This window comes from Suncus etruscus, chromosome 16 (assembly GCF_024139225.1).
Source record: "Suncus etruscus isolate mSunEtr1 chromosome 16, mSunEtr1.pri.cur, whole genome shotgun sequence".
Taxonomy (NCBI): domain Eukaryota; kingdom Metazoa; phylum Chordata; class Mammalia; order Eulipotyphla; family Soricidae; genus Suncus; species Suncus etruscus.
In genome coordinates, this window is record NC_064863.1 from 65189340 (window position 1) to 65201448 (window position 12109).

General features: G+C 42.2%; 2 protein-coding genes across 2 annotated transcripts in view; one reads left to right on the top strand and one right to left on the bottom strand.

Moving 5' to 3' along the window:
* SCARB2 (scavenger receptor class B member 2) overlaps positions 1–12109 on the bottom strand; it is a 146911-nt gene that overhangs the window by 91513 nt on the left and 43289 nt on the right. The gene's annotated exons all lie outside the window — the stretch shown is intronic.
* Positions 2352–12109, top strand: part of FAM47E (family with sequence similarity 47 member E) — a 32001-nt gene continuing 22243 nt past the window's right edge. The window contains exons 1-2 of the mRNA XM_049789875.1: positions 2352–2798; positions 6601–6740. Coding sequence (XP_049645832.1) covers positions 2352–2798; positions 6601–6740 — 587 coding nt within the window. The remainder of the gene's footprint in view (positions 2799–6600; positions 6741–12109) is intronic.

Sequence of the window (12109 nt, forward strand, 5' to 3'; positions counted from 1 at the left end):
GTCCCATATGGTCCCTCGTGCCTGCCAGGAGCTATTTCTGAGCAGACAGCCAGGAGTCACCCCTGAGCACCGCCGGGTGTGGCCCAAAAACCAAAAAGAAAAAAAAAAAAGAAAAGAAAAAGAAAAACTGTAAACTAGCAACAACTTAAACAATTTAAAAGTTTAAATAAAGTGCAGAAAACCGCAGCTTAACAGATAATCAAGCTAAGTCACAAAGGTTAAAATCCTTCCAAACTGGATTCCTCCTCCTCCTCTTCTGTATGTCCAAACAGAGCTTCCAGCATCTGATGTGAGGATATCAGCATAGACATTGTCATCATCACTGATGTCGGCCGGAAAAACTCGGCTTATACTTGAGTATACACGGTAAATTTTAAATCAGGCATACTCAAAAGGAACAAAAAGAACTCAGTAACAAAACACTGCCTCCCAGGGCTGTCTGGTTAGTGGATCAAATAGCACAAGTGCTGGAACGCAGCCCAAGAGATCTTGAGAATTACAGCACCTTCAGTAAAACCTTCCCACCACTTAGAAATCAATATTTTCTTTTTTCCTCAGTCCCTCCTTTTTTTTCTATCTCTTGCTGTTTTTACTGCTGCTGTCTTTGTCCTTGCAAGCATTTTTTTTTCCCAGTCTGTGGTAACAAAATAAAAGGGCATGATCCAGTGCAGTCAATTTCAGTGATGAGAAAGCCTTTCTAAAGTGTTCAAACAAACTTAAGTCAAAGACTTTATTTTCCCCTTATTCTGCCATGGTGCACACGCACGACCTTCAGAGAATTGTTATGGGGCACAGAGACCCCAAAGTCTCCGTTACCCGGGAAAAGTGGGACTCCCCAGGGTTGCCCAGTAATTTGGGGGCGGGCCTGGGCAGTACCCGACTGCGGTTTCCAAGCGACCCAGGCGTTGGGAAACACTGTGCTAAAAAGTCCGGCTGCAGCGGGAGAACTGGAGCACTCCAGGGGCGCAGGAGTCCATCGAGTGCCATGAGCAGCAGCAGGTGAGCGCGTCGCCCTAGGGCTAGGAAACGCTGGCGAGTGCCGCGCGGGGGCGCCCGGGCTGGCTATTGCTGGCACTGGGATAGGTAGGGGTGGCTGGAGGCTGCGGGAGGCCCTGGCTGCCTTTTCCCTGCAAGATCTTGGCACTAATTGCTGTAGCAAACAAAACCCCCAAAACGCCCTAAGCGCTTCTCACATCAAAGACTCATCCTTATCTTCATGCACCCAGCCACCCCGAGGGGATGGGGATTAATTTCAGAAGGGAAAGGGGAACTGTTGGCCAGAGTCGCCAAGGAGACTGTTTGGGCCTACGAGAACCCAAAGTCGGGGCCGGCAAGGTGGCGCTAGAGGTAAGGTGTCTGCCTTGCAAGCACTAGGTTCGATCCCCACCCCCTTCCCGGCGTCCCATATGGTCCCCCCAAGCCAGGGGCAATTTCTGAGCCCTTAGCCAGGAGTAACCCCAGAGCATCAAACAGGTGTTGCCCGAAAAACAAAAAACAAAACAAACAAAAAAAGGACCCTAAGTCTTTTTTTGGCAACTCTGAGGGCTCTTGCCGCTGGAGCTTTGTCTTTTGTTGTTGTTGTTGTTGTTTGTTTTTTTGTTTTGTATTTTGTTTGTTTTTGGTCTCTCCTGGCAGGCTCGGGGGGGGGGGCATATGAGATACTGGGGAAGGAAGGAAGGAAGGAAGGAAGGAAGGAAGGAAGGAAGGAAGGAAGGAAGGAAGGAAGGAAGGAAGGAAGGAAGGAAGAACTGTGATAAAAGAATATAGAATTTGGGGGTGGGAGCAGTGGCACAGCCATAAGGCTTCTGCCTTGCCTGCACTAGCCTAGGAAGGACTGCAGTTTGATCCCGGCATCCCATATGGTCCCCCAAGCCAGGAGCGATTTCTGAGCGCATAGACAGGAGTAACCCCTGAGCATCACGGGTGTGGCACGAAAACCAAAAAAAAAAACAAAAAAAAAAAAAAGAAAAAAGAAAAGAAAAAAAAAAAAAAATAATATAGGATTTGTTCTAAAGAGGGCATGTATAGGAAAAAGAGATAGCACAAAATTTTAAAAAGATTAAAAAATCAAAAGGGCAAAAATGTAAATAAAGAGGCAGTTGTTACCTCAGTTGGACTTCAATGAAAATGTGAGTCCTGTGTCTCCAGAGTTCCTGATTTTTGTTCCAGATTGTTTTTTTGTGAACTTTCAAAAGTGTTAGAAATTTGAGCATAATGGTGCAGCACCATTCTCTGCAACTTTTTATGCTTCCTGGTAAAATTCCAAATCTATGACTGAACCTTTGTTTCACGCATATTGGACCACAAAGAGGCGCATTGTCAGCTCACCTTCGCCATTCACCCCTTTACACATGCATACTTCCCCAAGCGACAGAAATAGCCCCTTAACTCCCTCCTCCTCCTCCCCTGCTTCCATCTTGTGGTATCTAGATATGCTTGTGCTGTCTTCCAGGTACCAAGAAAGTCTGCCTTGCAGGAGCTTCACCAAATGTGGGAGCAGGAAGCACCTAGACTCTCTCAATAGCCAGAACTGGTTTTTTGTGACAAGAGGACTGGACAACTTCAGAAAAGGCTACCCACGAGGCCTCAGTCTAATCACTCGTGGCCTAGAGGAAGGATTTCTCCCCCAACTTGCCCCCAAGAAAAGGCAGAATTTGCAGCCCAAGGAGACCACAGCATTGCCCAGGGTGCCAGCAATCCAGCAAGAGCCCAAGTCCTTGTTTACTCACGTGGAAGCGCAGCTGAGACAGCACCTCTTGGCACTCTACGTCAATGTGGAAGAAGATATGCCTGGAGAGGTGATCTGGTTCAGGGTGGGGAAGGGCCTTCTCAGGGATCTTAAAAATAACTCTCCTGAGATGCCCGGGAGTTCATGAAAGAGAGAGATTTAAGGAGGACCGGTGACTCCCCATCTCTCAAAGCAGCACAGCTCTCTTGTTTTCTATGAAGCAGATTATTCATCTCAATATTTTCAAATAAAATTTCATACTAGTTTTATTATAGTTCAAATAGCATGGTTACAAGTGTTAAATCTTATGATATCTATGTCCAAAGTTATTTCATTCACCACCACCAAAGTGTCCAAGACCTTCTACCACTATCCCTATGTCACCTCTAGTCTGATCTCATTCTCTCCTTCTCTCTTCCATACTCTTCTTGTTAATCAGTTTTATAGTTTAAGGCTAAGGGTTTGTCATTGTTCATTACTGTCATTTCCTTGTTTTGTTTCTGTTCCACTGATGATGAAATCATCCAATATTTGCTCTTGCTGACTTATATTGCTTAACAGGATACTGTTAATGAATGATTTCATCTTTTATTAAGCTGTGTAGTATTTATTTGTGTATATATGCTGCAACTTCTTTTTCCATTCATCTCTGATTGGACATTAGGGTTGCATTCCATATTTTGGCTATTTTACCAAGCAGTGCAATGAACATAAGCAGGCATATATCTTTTTGAAAGAAGGGCTTTATGTTTTGGGGTAGATGGAGTGGGATAATTTATAAAGGTTCAGCAATCTAGAAATATTGAATTCTTTTTTTCCTGAGGTTCTCCATGTACTTTGCTCAGTGATTTTTTTTTTTGAAGACAGAGCAATAGGGACAGTTGTTAGTTTTTTTTTTTTTTATTGGATGAATTTAGGGGGTTTTCATAAATACTTGATAACCAATGGGTAGAACCTGAAAGGTTATGGGAGAAATTTATCACATGGTCATACTGCAGACTCTGCAGTAGCTTAGATTTCTTCAATGTTCAGCAACCCAAACTTTAGCCATGTCTCTTTTTATTGTATCTCAATGTCTACACCTGCAAAAATTGCATTGTATTAAGAGGTGATTATTGGGACCAGAGAGATAGCATGGAGGTAGGGCATTTGCCTTGCATGCAGAAGGATGGTGGTTCGAATCCAGGCATCCCATATGGTCCCCCGAGCCTGCCAGGAGTGATTTCTGAGTGTAGAGCCAGGAGTAACCCCTGAGCCTGCTGGGTGTGACCCAAAAACAAACAAACAAACAAACAAACAAAAGAGGGGATTATCAACAGACTGTCTTTAAATGAGGGAAATAATAGCTTTTCCATACATGTCTCATTCATTTGACCCTTCCAACTGAAAAGAATATTAGAATATTGGATTTCCCTTTTTATTTTGTTTTGGTTTGTTTTGACATGCATCTGACATCTTGCCTCTAGCTCTGCTTCCTGTTCTCTGTGAATATAATATTCAGGAATATCAGCTCCTCATTCAGAATCCACCATAAACCCTTCTCACTCAAACAGAGTCCTCATTTTACTTGAAAAGTCCTGGTGTTCTGTAGCCTTAACTAGCCTCTAGCTATAGCTCACTCTTTGCTCAGGGGCTCAGCAGGGTTTCTTCCCTGAGACTCATCAGTGTTGTCCCTATGACATTAATAAGCATTAATTGGTTGGAGCATTAATTAGTTGGACCATATTAACAAGCATATCTGTTTGGGTCTTAGTTCTGTGCCAAGAACACCTGCTCCCATTAGTTTAGCTGTATTCTTCCTTTAGATCTCTGTTCAAATGTCTCCTGTTTCCTGCTTATGTAAAATAACATTTCTATTCCACTTTAATTCTTAATTTGTTTTTGTTTTGTTTTTCAGGCCACACCTTTTTGATGCTCAGGGGTTACTCCTGGCTAAGTGCTCAGAAATTGCCCCTGGCTTGGAAGGACCATATGGGATGCCGGGGACCAAACCGTGGTCCTTCCTTGGCTAGTGCTTGCAAGGCAGACACCTTACCTCCAGCACCACCTCACCAGCCCCTCCACTTTCATTCTTAATCCTTTTCCATCATTTACTTTGCATTGTATCCCTTGTCACTGGACTCCTCATACAAGAACAGAGATTTTGGTTTTGTTTTATTTTGGGCCACTTCCATTGGTGCTCAGGGCTTTCTATTGACTGCATTGGGGAAGAACTCGTGATAGTGTTTGGAGATTGAACCAGAGCTTACTATGTGCAAGGAAAGTGCCTTTACCTACTCTAGGTCAAGAAGAAGAGATTTTTTTTTTATCTTTCACCGTGTCATGTGGTAGGCACTTAACAAACATTTGTGGTAGTTACAGCACATGGACTAAGATGTATCCAACTGATCCTGGTTCAAATCCCAACATTGCATATAGTCTCCCAAGCACACCAGGGATTACACCTGAGCATAGAGCTGGGACTAGCATTTGAATATCACTGGGTTTGTCCCCACCCTCTCTTCCTGGCAAAACAAAAAGAAAATAAAAAACAAGCATCTGTGAAGAGGGAATGAGTGAACCAATAATGACAAGATTATAGAAGGGTCCCAAGCAATAGTATAGTAAGTGGGGCATTTACTTTACAGGCAGCTGACCCAGGTTTAACCCTTGGCATCACATATGTCCCCCATGGTCCCCCATGCTCTCTAGGAGTGATTCCTGATGAATAATAAAGAGTACTCCCTGAGTACTGCTTGGTGTGGCACAAAAACAAAAACAAAGAAGAACTAAAGAAAGAACAACTAGAATTTCTAGTCAATTATTTTTCTACCATATTTTCCTACACCATTGGTGGCAAATGGAAATGTGGCCCTTATTTTCATGTCCATCCATCCTACCAGGAGTTTTTTTTTTAATTAAAAATTTGGGGGTTGCAGAAGATTGGACCCAGGATCTCATATGTGAAAAGACTCTATTATGGAACTATGGTCCCATCTCATAAGGTTTCCTTTACTAGTGTTGTAATGATTCTTGACAGCTCAGGAGTTATATTCTACTCAGTACAAGAATCAGTCTTTTGTCATATTTCCAACAAAAGTCCAATTTAAGTTCATGGGCCCATGGTTCTGAAAGGCTTGGCCTGACTTGTTTGTGGAGAAGCTGGCATTGAGCCATTTTATACCAAGAGCCCCAGAAGTGGAGGGAGGATCTTCAACAGCAAGAATAATGGATGGTATTAAAAACCACAGACTTTTTCTAGCAATGCTGATAGTGGAGATAGAGCATACCCAGAGACACTTCTCAATCCCACGCGGGGGAGGAGAAACTGGAGTTCAAAGACTGCATACTGGACTGGAGTGGTGGCACAAGCAGTAGGGCATTTGCCTTGCATGCAGCTAACCTGGATGGACCATGGTTCCATCCCCCGGCATCCCATATGGTCCCCCAAGCCAGGAGCTATTTACGAGCACATAGCTAGGAGTAACCCCTGAGCATCATTGGGTGTGCCAAAAAAAGCAAAGATTGGGCCCAGAGAGGTAGCACAGCGGCGTTTGCCTTGCAAGCAGCCTATCCAGGACCAAAGGTGGTTGGTTTGAATCCCAGTGTCCCATATGGTCCCCCGTGCCTGCAAGGAGCTATTTCTGAGCAGACAGCCAGGAGTCACCCCTGAGCACCGCCGGGTGTGGGCCCCCCCCCAAAAAAAAAGCAAAGATCGTATACTAATGTGCAGGTGATAGGTTGTTATCCACAGTGCCCTGTCCAGACCTTGCACAGAGACTAATGAGAAGATTGGCAAACTGACAAAGAAAAGTCAGAGAGCAAGTTGTTTAGTTCTAAGACTCCCTTTCTCCCACATTGTTCTTCCCACCAAGACTCTTCTCTGTTTGTAGCTCTTGTTAAAGGTGCTGGAAGTGTTGGATCCAGATAGGAAATTGGAGGACTCATGGGCATCTTGTCAGGATATTAGCCAAAGAAGGAAGGAGCCCACAAAAGTTTCAAAACAAGATTCTATACTAATCAATCCTGAAAAGTAAGTACTTTTCTTAAGATCTCACTCAATTCCTGTCATCTAATAAAATATTCTAGAAGTTGCTTTCTTCAGAATCCTCACCTTTAGGATAATTTGGAGAAGCAAAGTAGCATATACTACATAAATTTATGTAAATTACTTGACCCAACACTACTTAAACCATGTAAGAAACGGGTCAAGTGGTGTTTGTTTAATAAATAAAATGAAACGAAGATGCTGTGTCTAAAGGACTCCAAAAGTGGTATTGAAAAGATGAAACTGTAGAAGACCTGATTAATTGTACCATAATGACATTTTTAGTTGTCTATAACAGAAGACCCCCTCCCTTTTGTAAAGATAATGTGGACCAGTAATTCGTTGGATGACAGCATATAAGGTCTATATAAGGGAATATAAAACCTGATGCTCATGTACTTATATATTCATTTTGGAGGTAGCAGTGCTGTTGCTTTGAGATTCAAGTCTTCTCTAGTCCAATTGTTACATGAACCATACTTAGTGGGGTACCTTCAAGGTACTTTCATGGAATGTTTCCAAAGCACTTAACTAATTTCCTTTCCCCCCTACTTAGATTTATTTATTAAGTCATGCTCTTATATTCTCAATTTATATATTTCATTTAAAATATAAACACACCGATAAGTATACTTGACAAAATACATAGTTGTAATATGCATTTGCCCTTTGGAATAAAAAATATCACTATTTCACTAATAAACTTAGGGAGAGTGTCTGTGCGTACTCATTTCTGCCCTTCTTCTACTAGGAAATACGATGATCTATGGTACATTCACAGGACAGTCATCTTTTTCTTTCCTTTTTGAGAGAAGTTCCTATCTTGGGATACTTGGAACTTGTGTGTGTGTGTGTGGGTGGGTGGGGGGGTCTGTTAATTTCTGGATTTTTGGACCTGAATCCATGTGTTCCAACATGGCAGCTATAAATAATAAAGGCCATTTCGCCTTTTATCTTGTCTTTTTGTATTATTTTTGAATAGTCCAGAACCTGGGTCAAGAGAAGGGACAATGTTACGTTACATGCAGTAATTTCCCTGGAGATTCCCCTGGAGATGAAGATCATTGTGTAGATCAATGTGGATTATTAATGAATCCACATTTTGAATCATTGTGTGGATCAAGTGTGGATTACTGTGACTCTGTGAGCATCTTCAAACCCTTGACTCTCAGTAACCATTAGCTCAGGGGTCTCAAACTCGTGGCCTGCGGGCCTCTGTACAACATTTTGTGGCCCATGACTGGCCTTCAAATATCACAGTATTTGCGATTATTTGCTTACTGAATAATTGCAATAAAAATTGCATTAGTAAGAAAAAATCGCATTAAACATTCGCATACCCCGAGCATTCGGAATATGCGAATGTTTAATGCGATATTTTTTTGCGATTTTTTTTCTTACTAATGCGATTTTTTATTGCAAATATTCGGAAGTGAATAATCGCGAATACTTTGCGCCTAGCGCAGACGTCATTTCTGCTGCTCCTGCCCACTGTCCCTTGCATTATCGGAGGCCTAAGGGAGAGAAGGGAGAGATGTTTATTACAGAATTAGGTTTTGTCTAGATTTCATCATGACTTCATCAAAGCCTGCAGTGAAGAGAAAGATTGATGACTATCACAGACAATTTCAGGAAAAGTGGGAGACACAGTATTTCTTTGTTGAGCACAGGGGCATTCCCACATGTCTTATTTGCTCAGAGAAAGTTGCAGTGCACAAGGAATACAACTTGAAATGCCATTATTCAACTAAACATGCTGAGGAATGTGCAAAATATAAAGGAAATGAGAGAGCCAAGCAGGTTGCCAATCTTAAAGCATGTCTAATGAGGCAACAAGATTTCTTCAAGAAAGCAACCAAAGAGAATGTTGCATCAGTCGAAGTTAGTTACACAGTTAGAGAGATGATTGCTAAGGCAGGGAAACCATTCGCAGAAGGAGAGTTTGTTAAAAAAAATGCATGTTACAGGCTGCAGGTATTATCTGTCTGGAAAAAAGGTTAGTTTAGCAAAATCAGCCTTTCTGCCAACACTGTGGCAGAGCACATTTCTGACATGTCAAGTGAGATTTATCATCAACTGTGTGAGAAGCCAAATGTTTTGATGCATACTCAGTTGCTCTTGACGAGGGCACAGATATAACAGACACTGTGCAGCTCAAAATTTATGTCTGTGGTGTTGATTGCAATTTTGAATTGACAGAGGAGCTGCTCACAATAATTCCAATGCATGGCCAGATCACCGCTAATGAGATATTTTGGCATCTGTGTGATGCCATTGAGAATGCAGGTTTGCCATGGAAGAGGTTTGTTGGAATAATAACCGATGGAGTGCCATCAATGACAGGGAGGAAAAATGGACTGGTGGCACTTGTTCAAAAAAAAACTTGAAGAGGAGAGTGTAGAGAAGGCCATTGCTCTTCACTGCATTATCCATCAGCAGGCCCTTTGCAGTAAATGCCTGCCATGTGACAATGTGATGTCTGTTGTTGTAAAATGCATCAACCAAATCAGATCCAGGGGCTTAAAGCACAGGAGGTTCTGTGCTTTGTTAGAGGAAATGGAGTCAGAATATGGAGATGTGTTCTATTTCACCGAGGTACGTTGGCTCAGCAGGGGAAATGTCCTGAAAGATTTTTTTTTTTTTTTTGGTTTTTGGGTCACACCTGGCAGTGCTCAAAAATAGCTCCTGGCAGGCACTGGGGACCATATGGGACACCGGGATTCGAACCAACCACCTTTGGTCCTGGATTGGCTGCTTGCAAGGCAAACGCCACTGTGCTATCTCTCTGGGCCCCTGAAAAGATTTTTTGAGTTGAGAGAAGTGGTGAAAGCCTTCATGGAGAAGGATGGGAATGCTGTTTCTGAGTTGAGTGATCACAATTGGCTCATGGACTTAGTTTTTCTTTTTGACATCACACATAAGCTGAGTGTACTAAACAAGATGTTACAAGGCTCGGGGCAGCTTATCAGTGCTGCCTATGACAATGTGAGAGCATTTTCCACAAAACTTGTGTTATGGAAATCCCAGCTCTCTCAGATAAACCTTTTCCATTTCCCAGCATGTGAGGAACTTGTGGATGAAGGCATACCATTCAGTGGTGAGAAATATGTTGATGCTATTTTTAAGCTAGAGAAAGAATTTGATCACAAATTTGCAGACTTCAAAAAGCACAGAGCCACTTTCCAAATTTTTATGGACCCCTTTTCCTTTGATGTGCAAGATGCCCCTCCTGTGCTTCAAATGGAGCTTGTTGACCTGCAATGCAACTCTGATCTCAAAGCCAAGTTCAGGGAGATTAGTGGAAAAGCAGACATGCATGGGCAATTTTTGAGAGAATTGACCCCAGCTTCCCTGAGCTTTCCTGAATGTTCAAGCGCACCATGCGCCTTTTTGGGAGCACATATTTGTGTGAAAAATTATTCTCCACATTGAACTTGAATAAGTCAAAGTACAGGTCTAGACTTAATGATGATCATCTTCAAGCCATACTGAGGGTCTCAACTGCTTCCTTTCTAAAGCCAAATGTGGTTCAGATTTGTGAGAAGAAGCACTGTCAAGTCTCTGACAGCAAGGAATAGTCAAAAGATGCCATGTTCAGAAGAACTGTTCTTGATCTTCACTCAATGTTATATTCATGTCATGTTCAGAAGAAATAATTAAAACTGTTAATAATGACATTTGAGGACTTTTTTGTGTGTGTGTGTGTGTGTGTGTGTGTGTGTGTGAAATCCCTTATGCGGCCTTGCCTCACCCTGACTTTGCCTCCTGCGGCCCCCAGGTAAATTGAGTTTGAGACCCCTGCATTAGGTAGTTCACTTTGTGGAAAAAAGTCAACTGGACTTATTGAGTACTTACTATAGGCCTTACAATATTCCTCTCAGGCCACAGAGGAAATGGTTTAGTTAGACCCTGGCCACAGGGTGATTGTGACTGTTAAAAAAGGGAGAATTCACTATGCAGAGAGAGTCTGAAATCACATATTGCTTATATATAAATTAATGAGTCCTAGTGTTGGTAGGGTGATGCCTACAGCCAGCGGGTCTATAGGTTGCAGGGTAATGGCAGAGAAATTTACGAAGCAGTCAGTTGACATTTCAGAAGAAATCCAGCTTTATTACAAGGCCCTAAACACACCGTGTGCTACATGGCTTGTAAGCTAAGCAGACTCTTTCCTGCTGCTCTATGATCCCTCCTGCTACTGCTCTCTCTCAGTTGCTCTCCATGCTTTCCTGCTGCCTCTCTCTTCTCTTCCTACCTCTCCTTTTTACCCCCTCTCTCCCCCTAGGCAGACTCCTCTATGCACCCATTCCAGGTGTGGGCAGTTCTGGTCATTCAGGTGGGATAAACAAAAAGTTGGAGGAGGGAATACCACAATCACAAAGACATGCTTATGAAATATTACTTTTATTTTTATTCATATCCAGTCCTAAGCCTTCAACTCACCAAGCAGCAATGATTTAACTTGCTCTTTTATTTGTATTAAATGTATGTGTTCAGGTCCTAACAATTGCAAGACTGAAATAAAATTTCTGTCTGTTTGTCTGCCTCTCCTCTATTTCTGTCTGTCTTTGAAGGGGGTCACCTGGAGATGCTCAGTGCTTACTCCTTGCTTTTTTCTTAGGTATCACTCTTGGTGGTGCTTGAGGTACCTTATGGGGTTCCATAGGACAAACTCAAATAACCATGTGCAAGGCGAATCCATAAAGATATATATAGTAGATTAGTGGTTTTTAGGAGTAGGGAAAGGGAATGAGGAATAACTATCAATGGGGCTTCTTTGTGGGTGATGAAGATGTTACATATTATTATTATTATTATTATTATTTTTTTTTTTTTGGTTTTTGGGCCACAACTGGTAACGCTCAGGGGTTACTCCTGGCTATGTGCTCAGAAGTTGCTCCTGGCTTGGGGGACCATATGGGACACCAGGGGATTGAACCGCGGTCCATCCAAGGCTAGCGCAGGCAAGGCAGGCACCTTACCTTTAGCGCCACCGCCCGGCCCCGATGTTACATATTATTAAAATACATTTTGTTTTAGTTCTTGGGTCATATCTGTCTGTGCCCAGAGGTTACTCCTGGTTTTGTCTTCAGAAATCACTCCAGTTAGTGTAGTCAGGGGATTGTATGTGGTGCTGGGACTTAAATCTAGGTCAACCACATGCAAGGCACATGAGTGATTATCAGATTTAGATAATGCTAATGATCACACAACTTTGTAAATATGAGAAGCAACAGAATTAAATATTAATTAATCATAAGAAATAAAATATTACTTTAATATTAATCAAACTAAAGGTGAATATTTTGTATGCCAGTTACATTAATATTTTAAGATGTTATAGACAAATCCCA